At 42.5% G+C, this 12,973-nt stretch overlaps 1 protein-coding gene across 1 annotated transcript in view; it reads right to left on the reverse strand.

The window, feature by feature from the left end:
- Positions 1–1,642: 1,642 nt before the first annotated feature.
- The window catches only part of SMAD9 (SMAD family member 9), a 35,943-nt gene continuing 24,612 nt past the window's right edge, over positions 1,643–12,973 (reverse strand). Inside the window, exons 5-7 of the mRNA XM_041467089.1 lie at positions 11,871–12,092; positions 7,465–7,721; positions 1,643–3,049 (exon numbers count right to left, since the gene is read on the reverse strand). Of these exons, the coding sequence (XP_041323023.1) occupies positions 2,906–3,049; positions 7,465–7,721; positions 11,871–12,092 (623 nt within the window). The 3' untranslated portion in view covers positions 1,643–2,905. The remainder of the gene's footprint in view (positions 3,050–7,464; positions 7,722–11,870; positions 12,093–12,973) is intronic.

A 12,973-nucleotide genomic window follows, 5' to 3' on the forward strand; every position in this document is an offset into this window, starting at 1 on the left:
TTTCAGCAAATAGTTAAATTTGCTGAAATTCATCTCATTATAATACAAGTGTTTTAAATGGGTCAGAAAAATCATGCTCCAGAAATGCCTCTTTTCTTATTAGTAAGGCAGTTATTAAAGTGACTACCTTAAATGAGATGCATGTATGGACTACATGGAAGCCAAATCCTATTTGTAAAATGATTAAAGGTAGACATAAAGGACAGAAAAACTGCTCTAAATTGACCAACTTCCATTTAAACCAAACATACACTTACTGAGGAAGCATCATTACTAGGCTGAGAAAGTCACCACACCTTCATTAGGGTTCCCCTCATCTATTTTTTAATACATCCAGTGTAGCAGTCTGCATTTCAGCTAATGACCCTGAGTTCCCCTTGTACTCACTGGGAAGACACAAGCATGCTGAGATAGGAGTGCATTTCACCTGCTTGAAATACCTTGTGATGAAAAAAATAATGCCTCAGAAGAAATTGCTTCTCTTCACTGGCCATCCAACTTTTCTCTGCAGCCTGGACAGAAAACTGAGTTCTGAAGCTGCCCAAGAGCAGATGCACCTCAGAACATTTCCCTTTGCTCTCTGTGAGGAAGATGACAATGCTGGGAATGTCTAAAATGATCTCCTAGGCTTCTCTCTATATTAAAAGGGAAGGAGGCTTCAGCCTAAAAGGCAAGGAAGGATCTAGGATAAGGGACAGAGCTAGATCCTGGACAGTAAAGGTGATTTATTCTGTCTTTAGCTGCTAAAAAAAAAAAAAAAAAGAATGAGCAAAATTAGAAGGTGCTCATCCTGGAGTAAAGGTGCAACTGGAAAAAAATCACGCTAAAAAATGTTACCAGTTTCTGATCACTTATGACAGAGAGAGCTAAGGAAAATGCACTTTTCCAAACTTTTGATGTCTATAAAGTCTGCTAAATAGTAGATGGCACACCTGAAATTTCTGTATATGATTATTATTGTTATTGGATTTCATTGCTGAAAGAGACTGTAAAGCTTTTTCTATCTCACAGTGACACTGCTGACATCAAATGGTGACAGAATGGAGTTCTTTGCACTTAAAAATTTCCTACACAACTTGCTATTACTGCTCAAACTTAACAACAATTTTTTCTTCTGTGCCCTGCTGAAGCTGCAGGCAGCTAAAGGTGCATTCAAAGGAAGTAACACTGTTAGTTTACTCACTGCCTTTCCAGTGAATATTATTTCCTTTTGCATGTGTGATACAGCTGAAGATTCCAGGAGTCCTCTTCTAATTATGCAGCAAAATGTCTTGCACCAGATATTGTGTGAGAAGAAAAGAAATATTCTGAAAAATACAGAATTTCTGAAAAAAACTATTTTTTTTTTCTATTAGTATTTCTACTTGTTCTGTGGAGGAATGATTTTGGAGATGTTATCACTCCTTCTGACCCTTAAATAAAAACAATTTTCAGTGGACTGTTATGCCTGTAAAGAAATAATCCTCAGCTCTTTCATCAAAAGGAAAGACCATCAAAATGTTGTAAGAGTTTCACCTGTCTTCTCAGGAAAGGTTTCCAAGTGAACAGCATTTTGCAAGGATGGGATTAGGGTATGGGCAATAGGTTTCCCTGCTTACAGAAGGAACACAGACAAGGTTCTGCACATAGATTCACTCTTTACTTGTTCATGGCTTCACCATGCCTCACCATCCTCTGCAGGCAAGGCAAAAGCTCAGCAAATGAAGAAGCCTGTACCTAAGATGATAAACCATCCACAGGGATGTATGGACTGACTGGAAGGGAAGCCCTCTCAGTCAGACCCGAGCAATGCTGTCAGATCCCGAGGACTGGCCCAGTACAGGGGATGGACATGGCTGACTCCCATCTCCTTCTCATTGTATCCTTTGAGTGTGGGGCTTTCTGTTCCCAAGATGAATGAAAAAGTAATTATTTGCTTCTTCAATGCACAATTCATTTCCCTTTTCTGAATCACAGTTCAAGTCCCTTTTAGCTGCACCCTTTAGGTGTATCAGCACAACAGTCTAAATACAGACAGTCCTAACTTTAAAACAAACTACATCAACACTGTAGAATGGACAGGATTTAGTTTACATGTCGGACACATATGCAAGTATGTATGTACTTTGCAAAAAAGCACTGGAAGTTAATTAGTTTTTTTAACTCATGGGCATATATTTAAATTATTATTTTTTTCTTAGAAGCTTGTTGCTTTTCAGTGCAGCAGTACCGTACCCTACTATGTTAGCAGTATCAGACTACTCAGATTGTCCAGAATGCTCTGAGATAAGGTTCCTGTGATGAACATGCTCCCTCCTCCTGCCAAATCCCAGGAGAGACAGTGTGCATCAGCTCTTCAGAGGATTTGTTGTCCCATCATGCTTTGTAGTAGGGAGACACACTGGAATGGCAGTTCAGTCCTCCAGTTCACTAGATAAAAGTCATCTCATATGTATAAGTCCTGTGCACCACCTCAGGTCCTCTTCTGGACTTGAAATCAGGATGTAAGATGAATATAAATGGCACAGAGATCTGATTTCTGCTGCCTGCAGAGGGGTGAATTTCACCTACTAGGAACAGCGACAGGCAGGTTTCTGAACCCATGTGAAAGTGCTGGAAATTTGCACCGTTTACTGGCTTGGCTGGGGAATGAAGATGCTCACAGGAAATGTTTGACACTTTTGCAGGAATTTGGCTTATTTTGTACTAGAGAACAGATATACTATACCCAAATTTCTAAACTTATTGTACTGGCATCAGAGTAACTAGAAACCACAAAATGAAAAAAAAAATAAAAAAGAGAGTAGACTATGTATAGATCTATTTACATCTACATATATCTACATATAGAAGCTTCTGTTCAAGGGAATTCTATAAGCCACTGCCTGCAATAGCATCCATCCTAAGGGAATTCTAGAGATGATTCTTAAGAGACTGAGGAGATGGGGTTGTGAGGTGAGCCCATCTGTGTCAGCACCTTATCCAGCCATTGCAGTGGTCCATGAAGGTGGATCTCAATCCAGCAAGGCGTGCTTGTAACATCTTGGCGATGATACTCTGCTCCCCAGCCCTATAAAAGGACCAAAAAGTGAGGTGAATTTTTAAAAAAAAACACCCAAAACATTAAATCATAACTTCAGTGCTGATAGTCTAACGCAACTACACATAGTCCAACCACCCAAGTTCCCAAGATTTAATGTTTTATCCTAGGGATAATTTTCTTTAAAAACTTTGCTCCTTTTTAAGGTCATTTTTATCATAATTACCAGTGACTTGATGCTATTAAATTAAAAATCTCAGTCACACTTCCACGTGCAGAGAACAACTGGCATGGAAAGGCCTGTTTCCAAGCTTGGCTGCCTGCAAACAGCCCACGGGGAATGGTCTCTGTTGTCTGCAGACCAGGGACATGTCCAGGGAAGTCTGGCAGACTGCTGTCTGGCACCGACAAAAAGCAGGCCAACCTCTTTCATTAAAAGGAACTAGGAATGGTCCTGGGCACTGCTTCATATATTGGTAGAGATTCAAAGTACTTATCTAAACATCTTGAAACTTCCACCAGTTCCTCTGTACCATACTTAGCCTATCTATAAATATTTCCCATGGGTTTTCCATCCTTGAATATGTCTTCTTTGTCAACAAGAGCTCCCGGCTGTCTGCCGTGGGAAGTCTGCAGTAATTTCTCCAGCTCTCTTGGGGAAGATAAGGGATATGAAGCATCTGAGAGAAGGTGGAGATGGGGTGCTGGCAGGAAGAAGAGAAAACCTGAAGTACCCATGCTTCAAGGAGCAGGTTTAAGTTAGGAAAAGGCTTTTCTCCCAGCGGGTGGTTGGGCACTGGAACAGGGAAGTGGTCACAGCAGCAAGCCTGACAGAGTTCAAGAAGCATTCAGATAATGCTTGTGGGTGTGATTCTTGGAGTAGTGCTGTGCAGGGCCAAGAGCTGGACTTGATGATCCTGATGAATCTCTTCCAACTCAGCATATTCTATGATTCAAGCAGGCACAGTGTCTAAACAGTGCTAAGCGGGCAGCCTGATGTCACAGCAACACAAGGCATGCGAGTCACAGCCCAGAGTCTTGCAGCTCACCAGATGTCTCACTGGCAGAACTGAACTCAGATTTCCATAGGGCAATGTGCAAAACATGGTCCCACTACAGGATGAGGATCTTCATTTGTGGGATGCTGATCAGACACTGAGTCATACCTGTCATTATGATAGGCAGGCAGGTTGGTGTTCTTGTAATGAAAAAAGGACATGGAGGTATATTAAGGCTGATGGCTGCCAAAGTCACCAAAATTTGAGAGTGCTGAGCAGCTCAGACAACTCTGGCTGCCAGTGCAGCCACTTCTTTAGATGATAGCTGGAACAACTAGGATCAACACTAAAACAAGATGTCACCATAAGTGGTCTGGATAAAATCCATGCTAATTAATGAAGAAAAGGGGGAAGAAAGCTATGGAAAGATAAGAAAGCTAAGAAAGATATGGATCCACGAAAGCCCAAAGGGTACTTCCAAACAGACAGAATTTTTCTGAACCGCAGAGCATTTATCAGACTAGAAAGAGCCTGTGTTCACAGAACCTCAAACTGATGTTCTGTAAATGTTTGTATAAAATGCCAGCACAGTCAGATTTCTGAGATGGTGAAGTCACAAGTACTCAACTGCAGTGAAGATACACAGCCAGGAGAGCAAGTGTCAGAGGAGCTGGCACACCTTGCTGACAGGCAGGACAGACAATCCAGAGGAACAGCAATTACAGGATTCAAGCACAATGTGCCAGATTTGGGGGAGCCTGGCAGGCGGCTGGCCATCTCCCTCTGCTGGCAACTCCCAAACACTCCCAGCGATGCTGTCTCTGGCTGGAGAACCCCCAGGAGAAATGCCAGGAGGGCAAGGACTCTGGTGCTCCCTGTACATCACTCTTGGGTTGCAGGTAGCTTCCTTCATCCCAGGACTGAGAAGAGCCCAGAGCTGGAGTTCTCTTACTGAGGCAATGAAGTGAGTACAACTTTCAAAGCTGCACTGGTGTTTTCCACCAGGATACTGGTAACTTCATGGGTCCTGCTGCTCCTGCCAACACTTCCCACATCCAGAGGGCAGCAGCTCTCTCCAGCCTCCATGTCCCAGAATGCTGAGCTTTCTAAGTTCCCCTTAGCCCAAAGACCCAAGGAGATGTGGGAGGTATTGAGCTGGGTTCAGACCTCAGCTTGGAGAAACTCTCCTACTCTTCCCTTTGTGCTTCAGCTGCCTCAGCTGTGGAGAGGTGGCAAGAGCCATCCTGCTTTAGTTATCAGCAGTGCTCAGTGGATGGAAGCTGCTCTCACTGATGATACACCCACATTTGAGCTACTCTCAGCTGCTCTGTGGGCACAAAAAGGGCTTCAGAGGGGACAAGACCTTCACCTCCCTCTGTTCCATGCACTGCATCCAGAAGATGGCACAGTCCTTCCAAATTTCTCATGTCTTGGTCCCTACCTATCCCTGCCTCCCAGCTGATAGCTCAAGCATTGGTGGGGTCAGAGGCAGTGTCTCCAGCCCTTTGGGCTGTAGGTGACCAGCAGTATCTGGACATGAGTCAGCAGAGAAGCCACAGCACTGCCCTGCACATGAGGACTCTCTTGGACTATGGCTCTGACAGACAACAGGCCCCCCTAGACACTGCATCCCCAGCATCCAGGATCACTCCTGACCCCAGATGGAACACAGGAGGGCTCACTCCTTGGAAGGGAAATATTTTGGGAAGACTGAATTCAGGAAAGAGTATTTGCAGGCCAGGAAGAAAGAGCCTAGATGAGATTTGCATAGCAATTTTCCAGACGTCATGGGAAAGAGTTCAAAATAACTCCTTGTACTGGTCTTCTGGTGCCTGAGGCACAATAATAGCTGCTATTATTTCAACAAAGCAAGGTGATAATATAGCAGCAGAGTTATATAGTGCATCAAAACCACCATTTCTGCTGCCGTGCTGGGCATGGAGGCAGATAACACATCAAAGAGCTTGCCCCTGAATCGCTGAGATAATGAAAATATTGTGTAACTGGCTACACTGCCTTTACAAACAACATGCCCATTCATGTCTTCCATTAAAGAAAATGCTGTTTGTTGGGTTTCTTGCTTTCTTTTTTTTTTTTTTTTTTCACTAGTGATATCAGTTCACTCCCAAGAACAAAGCAACAGCATGGGCATGGGCATGGAGATTTTGGCTTGGACTCTTGGGAGAGATTACAGGGCACTCTTAATGCTCTTGAAGACTTAAGAAGATGGGTCCTCAAGGATGGCTAGAAAAAGTTAGACCAGAAAGATATGTAGGACTCAACTCATCAGCTCTGTAGAACTTAAGGAACCTGGACTCGAGCCTCAAGCACTTTTTGGTATCTTAGATGAGAATTCAATCATCTCAATTCAGTCATTTGTGTAAAAACAAATCCGCAAGACAAAGAACATACTCAAGTCATTTTTATGGTACCTAGCAGGACCGAGGGCTTCTAATGGTGCATCTGCTCTAGTTTACAGGCTGAACATTGCTGCCATCTCTCCCCAGCAGCACTACAGCAAGCTGGTCTAGCATCATCTGGAAACTATCTTGAAACACTTGCCATTCTTCAGGGGTTAGATGCTACAACAGGCATGTAAATAAATCCTAAGTGCTAAAAGGAGTTAAGAGATTTTGTTCTGGTGAGAAGGCCATTCAGAAGATTTGAGAAAGTCCCACAAAGACTGATAGGTTTCCCACAGAGCAGTCAGAATGTGAAATTCAAATATGAAGGACATCAGAACAGTAATGGATTTGGTAGCCTCCTCTCTCTTCCAAATAACAGGGGGAAGGTAAAATGTTCTTTTGGGTTTTCTGTTCTGCTTGAAAGAAGCCCTTCTGGTTATGTGGCTGGCCAGAGTGAATGTCATCAGAAAGTAAGACAATATTTGTCAGGGATTGGGCAGATGGCAAACAACAACAATTCTCTACAAGCTCAATGAGGGATGAAGAAGGATTCAGTGTTTCTTGATTAAGACAATATATAGCAGTCTGTGGTACTGGTGAGACTGAAAATTAGCCTAAATACATAAGAACATTCTTTTCAGATCAATGGCTCTGTTGAGCTCTATTGCAAACCAGTAACAATAGGAGAGATCACAACTGCCTAAGATATGCTACAACATTTATAGGTTGAGCCCGTCTGAGTTGAGCTTTTTGAACAATCAGTGGGGGAACACCCCCATGCATTCTCTACCTATTTTCCACAGGGAGACTAAGGAGCACCTAAATTTTGTAATCTAAGAGATTTTCAGGTTGACCATAAAAGCTATTGATTTTGAGCACCTGTAAGTTTAAGGCAATCCTGAAAACAGGCAGTATGAACTGCTATTTGAAAGTTGGGTATCTACATCCTCCCTTGGAACAGATTTGATGGGATCTAGTTTTGCACCAAAGGAGGTAAGAGAAATCAAAAGCAAGGATGTAAGAGAAAGCAAAGAATCCTTACTTTGACAAAGCTCATTCGAATTGTACACATCTTGGTCAGCTCATACACCACTTCAAAACCATGATTGACTGACTGGGCAAGAAGCTGGGCAAAGAGCTGGTTGTTGAAGATCTTGAGGCTACAGCCACTGGGGATCTTGCAGACCGTGGCTGGGTGGAAACCATGCTGGTAGTTACAGTTGCGGCTTTGCACAAAAATACTGCTGTCACTGACACATTCAGCATAAACCTCCCCACCGACATAGTAAAGATGAACACCTTAAAAAAAAAAAAGTAACATATTATTTCTCCATTGTTCACAATACACTTTATGCCAGTAATTAATTATTTTACTGGTTTGGGCTTACAAGACCAGGATTCTTCCAGGATCTTTGTTTCTCAGTGCAGGTTGCTTTACTTTTACCTAACAGCATAGTACTTTATGACAAAATACACATGCATAAACATCAAACACTTGTCAACAATATCCTAGACATCAATCAAAACTATCCAAGACCTGAAAAATCACTATTGCATTACACAGCTAAATGTATTTTCGCTGTTAAGCAAATGCGCACTGGCCGAGACCCACTTCACTGCATGCAGTTGTTTTACTACAGGATCCTACTGTCACCCATTTAAAACACAGCATGGCGTGTGCTTAAAATACTTTTCTGTATTTTGCTTTATCTGCCACATCAGAACCATGTATTTGCATTTACATGATATGACTTACTCATCACATCCTGTTCCAAGTGATCTTTAGCAAGAAAATGACTGATTTTCTTCTGAAATTTTCAGTGCCCAAGTGACTAACCAAGACTAACTCAAATTTTGACTGTGACTTGGGGAAATTAAGGTGGAAGCACTTCTATCCCTTCAAATACTCTGATCCACCAAGGATATCTGCTTGCATGAAAACATACCTGAATTGGTGGAAGAATTTATCTTAGTCTAATTTAGCAACCTTGAATTTGGGGATCATCTGTAAGATGATAATTGTGTAGATGCCTTCTCTAGCTGATAGATAGAGAGAGGCACTGTAACCAGATGATTCACTCCATCTGCTACAGAGTGCAGGCTCAGAGCCAGCTTAAAGCCATGGAAGTCTGTGCAGGTGCTGAAAAGGCTCTCCCATTCCCTGCCCCTGCTGACACACCTGCTTTCATGCTGGCAGCAACAGCTGAGGACTGGGAAGCTGTCCAGGCTGAGGAACTGAATCAGCTAATAAACTTAAAAACAAACAAAACAAAATTTATTTTCAGTGAGATCTTGTGAGATCTTCATCTGTACAAGTGTGGTAATGGGGATCCTGACTGCTTGAAAAGTGAGCAGGAAGCCACAGCCTGAAGGGGGACAAGTCATCCTTCCTATGGCTAGATTAGGGGAAATGAACCCTTCCCAGGGCCAAGAGAGGCGGAAGAACTCAGTTCTTTGTTCTTGTAAAAACCACCACTAAATAAAAACAAAATCCTCCTCTCTAATACTAGGTATGCTCTTCAAACACACACAAATGTTCACAGAGCCTCAGTAGACTGCCTGCAAAGCTACTGGTAACTGTGCTTTAATAATGCAGCTGTAATTAGTTTTATTCCTGCTGTCTTTCATACAAACAATGACTGGTTACATATTCCCAGTCTGTTCATCATTCTGAAGTCATAACAACAAGGGGCAGCAGCACATCCTTAGGACAAAACCAACCTCTAAACAGAAGTGGGAATGGCACGGGGTGAAGCAGGTTGAGTGGGAAAAGAATCTGGGAAAAATACACTCTCCCATAGTCTACCAGGGTGACTCAGATGGGAGCCTTAAAGTCTGTCTTCAACCCATCACTTGACTTCTGAGCACCCACAAGATCTGAAATGAGCTGCGAGTGGCAGGGCTGTGGCTCGGAGCACACTCTGGTGCTGCACTGGGAACAGCAGCAACAGGAAAGCATCAGCTCTACCCGAACCAGGTACTGTGGGGTGCTGCACACCGTGGCTGTTACCACTTGACTTTCCTTCCCATGGAAATGGATAAAAGGGAAGGACAGAAAAGATCTTGATGGAGTCCATATAGCTGTCTGAAATAATCAGATGAAGTGAGAACAGAGGGTAGGGAGATAAGAATAAGGACACAAATATTCAAATATTACCATATTTCAAATTTTCAGGAGTAGCTACTGACTTAAGGTAACCACTAAGGTGAAAAATTTTAAAGGCTGAGTTTTCAAAGTATATTAAGTAACACATTTTCTGAAAAAAATGAATGCTTTCAAAGGCATTGCCCAAACATTGTGCTACAATAACAAAAACATCAATGCCGCTTCTGAAAACAGAGGTTACAAATTGTTTTCTTCTTGTTAACTTTTTTAAAGCAGTAAATACAACACTAATCAGTGTGTATTCCTATTATTCTAGTATTCATTCACTAGAGGAAAGCACCCTAAAGGAAACCAGGCAGCTAAATACATATTTGTAGAAGACCAAATCAAAGGTCCGTATGTTTTAGTGGTATTTCATTGCCTCTGCAGAAACTGAAAATTCAGCAGCCTCCAAGCATCCACATCTTTTTGACACCGATTGAAAGTTACTTTTTTGTCCTTGAAGTCTGACTGCTGAAACAGGTCCAATTGCTCGTAGATGTTGCATTGTGTTCTGGATTGTTTTTAGCTTTGATGTGGTATTTCCAGGAAATGGTCTCACGCTGATACTCTAGATGACAATTCAATCACATATCTTTATCCTACTGAGCTAATCTTGTTTACTCACTCTTTTTTTTCTCCAGTGTTAACATGTGACAATTGTATCCATTTCAGCAGCTTTCATCTGTCCACCATGCCTTTGCACTATTGGCTTCTGGAGCTGCTCTGTGCTCTTCTGCAGGCCTGCACTGGTGCCACTTCTATTCCACTTGTATATGGTTTTTTAGGATTTGCATAAACAGGGAAGAGCAGTAAAATTAAGGACCTCTGATATATTAAGCTCCTCTCTGGGCAACCTGCTCCCTTCCCTTGGGCACATTCCTAGTGTAGGACTTTAAAAGACTTCTAATCAATTAAGACAGATCTTCACATTTAAATGGATGAAGACCATTAGCATTTACCCAACTTTATTTCTGTTCTGTCTCCTCATCTTTTGGGGCAGAAAGTCACAGACTGTAACATTGCCAAATGACAGCTGGGAGCTTTTGTCATTCTTTTAGGGCCAGGTTCAGCTTTGATCTACATCCCTCCGACAGCTTACACTGACAGGGTGTAAAGCTTTGCTTTATTTTCTAAGTACGTTAGAACTAGATGTACAACACATTTGCACTCCTCACAACGAACCATTATAGCACACACTTGTAGCATCTGCAACATAAGTGTTTTTCATTCTGAGGAAAAGTGCAAGAGCTTAGCACAGCATTGCCTGTTCCAGCCCTCAGGTTCACTGCTGTTTGCAAAAAATGCATCACATTTGTCTCAGAGCTTCCTCGTATTCAGTCATTCAACACTAGACTATCATGAGCCAATTAAAATATTGCTCTAGGCCTGGGAAATGAGGTGAGGTTGACAAGATAATAAGAGTGGAACAATTAGAGTTAATTAGCCCAGTGGGAAATACATTCCCAGGCAGCTACTGGTGAGAGGCTGGGTTGGCAAGATAATGAGTCTAGACTGGATGTACCAGAACGGGCAAAGCTTCATCTGCATGGAGAAGTGGCTGGCACAGGACTTCTGACTCACCACCACAAACAACAGTAAGTTCTGGGAGAATATCAAACCCTACACAGCTCTGGGGAGCTGGGATGGAGTGTGTGTGGCCGTGTACATCCAGGTGTGCTCTCCTCATGCTCGGCACCAGCAGCATGTCACACTGCATGCTGAAGGTGCATGTACACCAGAGCTGGGGCACACAGAGCTGCACCAGCAGCCACTGGCAGGAGAATACAAACTTTAGTTTTACTCGTGAAAAGCTGACAAAGCAGGGAATCAGACTGGTGGGGGGCAGGGGAGGGAAAGCTACAAACACAGTTCTACCAGAGTTCTTCAGCTAAGTAACTCAATTACTAAGTGTTTCATCCATCTCCCTTTGTTATTTGGTGGGAGGAGAAGCAGCCCTGAGGCACCAGCAATTATCCTTTTAGTGGCATTTCAATGGCAATATTCCCAGTTGCCAGAAGCTCTAATAAATAAAATGAAAATACATACTGCTAAATTAGAACACACAACTATAAACAACATTTTTCTCTTTGCTGGCCAAGTAAATAGCTTTTGTAAGGAGTTACTCTGCTGATTGTTATCCAGTCAGAAAAGAACCTTCTGCTTTTCTTCTATTTCAGAAGTAATGTCAGAGGTTTGATTTTAAGGCAAGCACATCTGATGGATCAGCTAGGTTTGTTCATGCAATGCATGGATCTTCTGAGCTCTGAATATTAATCCTGAGAAGAAGGATTTCCTCTTACCTTTTCCTATGTGTCTCCTGGTGTTTTCTATAGTAGAATTGCGGTTTACATTTGAGAGTAGACCCAGGCAGAACCTGTTTTTGTTATTTGAAGGATCTGTAAATCCATCTATAAGGATACTTCGAGAGGAGGCCTGGAAAGTCTCCCCTACCCGGTTGTTGAGTTCATAGTAGGCAACTGAGCACCAGTGTTGGGGTTCCTCATAACAAACAGGCCGAAAGTCTGTAGGAAATAAAGTTAAGCACCTGCTCAGGTTTCAGCAATATTTTTTAAACAATCTTTCTCTGTTTTCTTTCATTCCCTCCCACTCTCAGCCCCCCATCTCTTCATCTAAACAGTCACTTATGTCATACTTTATCCCAACAGCAGCTTCCATTGCTTCTTGATTTCATGACTGAAGTCCCAAACATGCAAAAGGTTGGTGCATCAGCTTAACTCTAAGCCTCAAGGAGCCCCACTTCTTAAAAGTGGAAACTCTACTGCACTAAATCAACTGCACTGACAATCCTCGCTGAACTGGGGCCTGAACTATACACTGAAAATAGTAAGGGGTACATCTGCTCTGCACACCAGCAGGAGATAGGGATGACAGATGAGCTCAAAGCAAGTCAAAACTGAGCCAAGTTTTTGGTATTAGGCCTTCAGCCTAATACCAAACTCTGTAGTTCAGAAGTAATAAATCACTCCAATTTTTGCACACTTTCAGGCTTTCTGCTTCCATGTGGGACTGTAAGCAGGAATGTCAGCAAGGTCATTTCTTTTGGATCTATCCCTGCCCAGGTTTTCTAAGTCAGAGACAGAGAAAGACTCAAAAAGGTAACAGAATCTCTGAGCCTCATTTGTCATACAGGAATTATTAGGAAACTTTATCCTGCCTGGTCACCACAGGCATGTGAGCCCGCCTGCCCCCAGAGCACCTCTGTGCACAACCTCTAATAAACTTCCAACTAATATTCACTAGGATAATGATCAGGGATGGTAGACTGTGATAAAGAGATTAAACTAGCTTGACAATTTATTTATAAGTATTGGTGTCTGATAACTTATTATTATCTGGCCATTCTGTGTCCTCATCCATAATTAGCACTATCACCTCACATTCC

This window comes from Pyrgilauda ruficollis, unplaced genomic scaffold (genome assembly GCF_017590135.1).
Source record: "Pyrgilauda ruficollis isolate IOZ18807 unplaced genomic scaffold, ASM1759013v1 scaffold20, whole genome shotgun sequence".
NCBI lineage: Eukaryota > Metazoa > Chordata > Aves > Passeriformes > Passeridae > Pyrgilauda > Pyrgilauda ruficollis.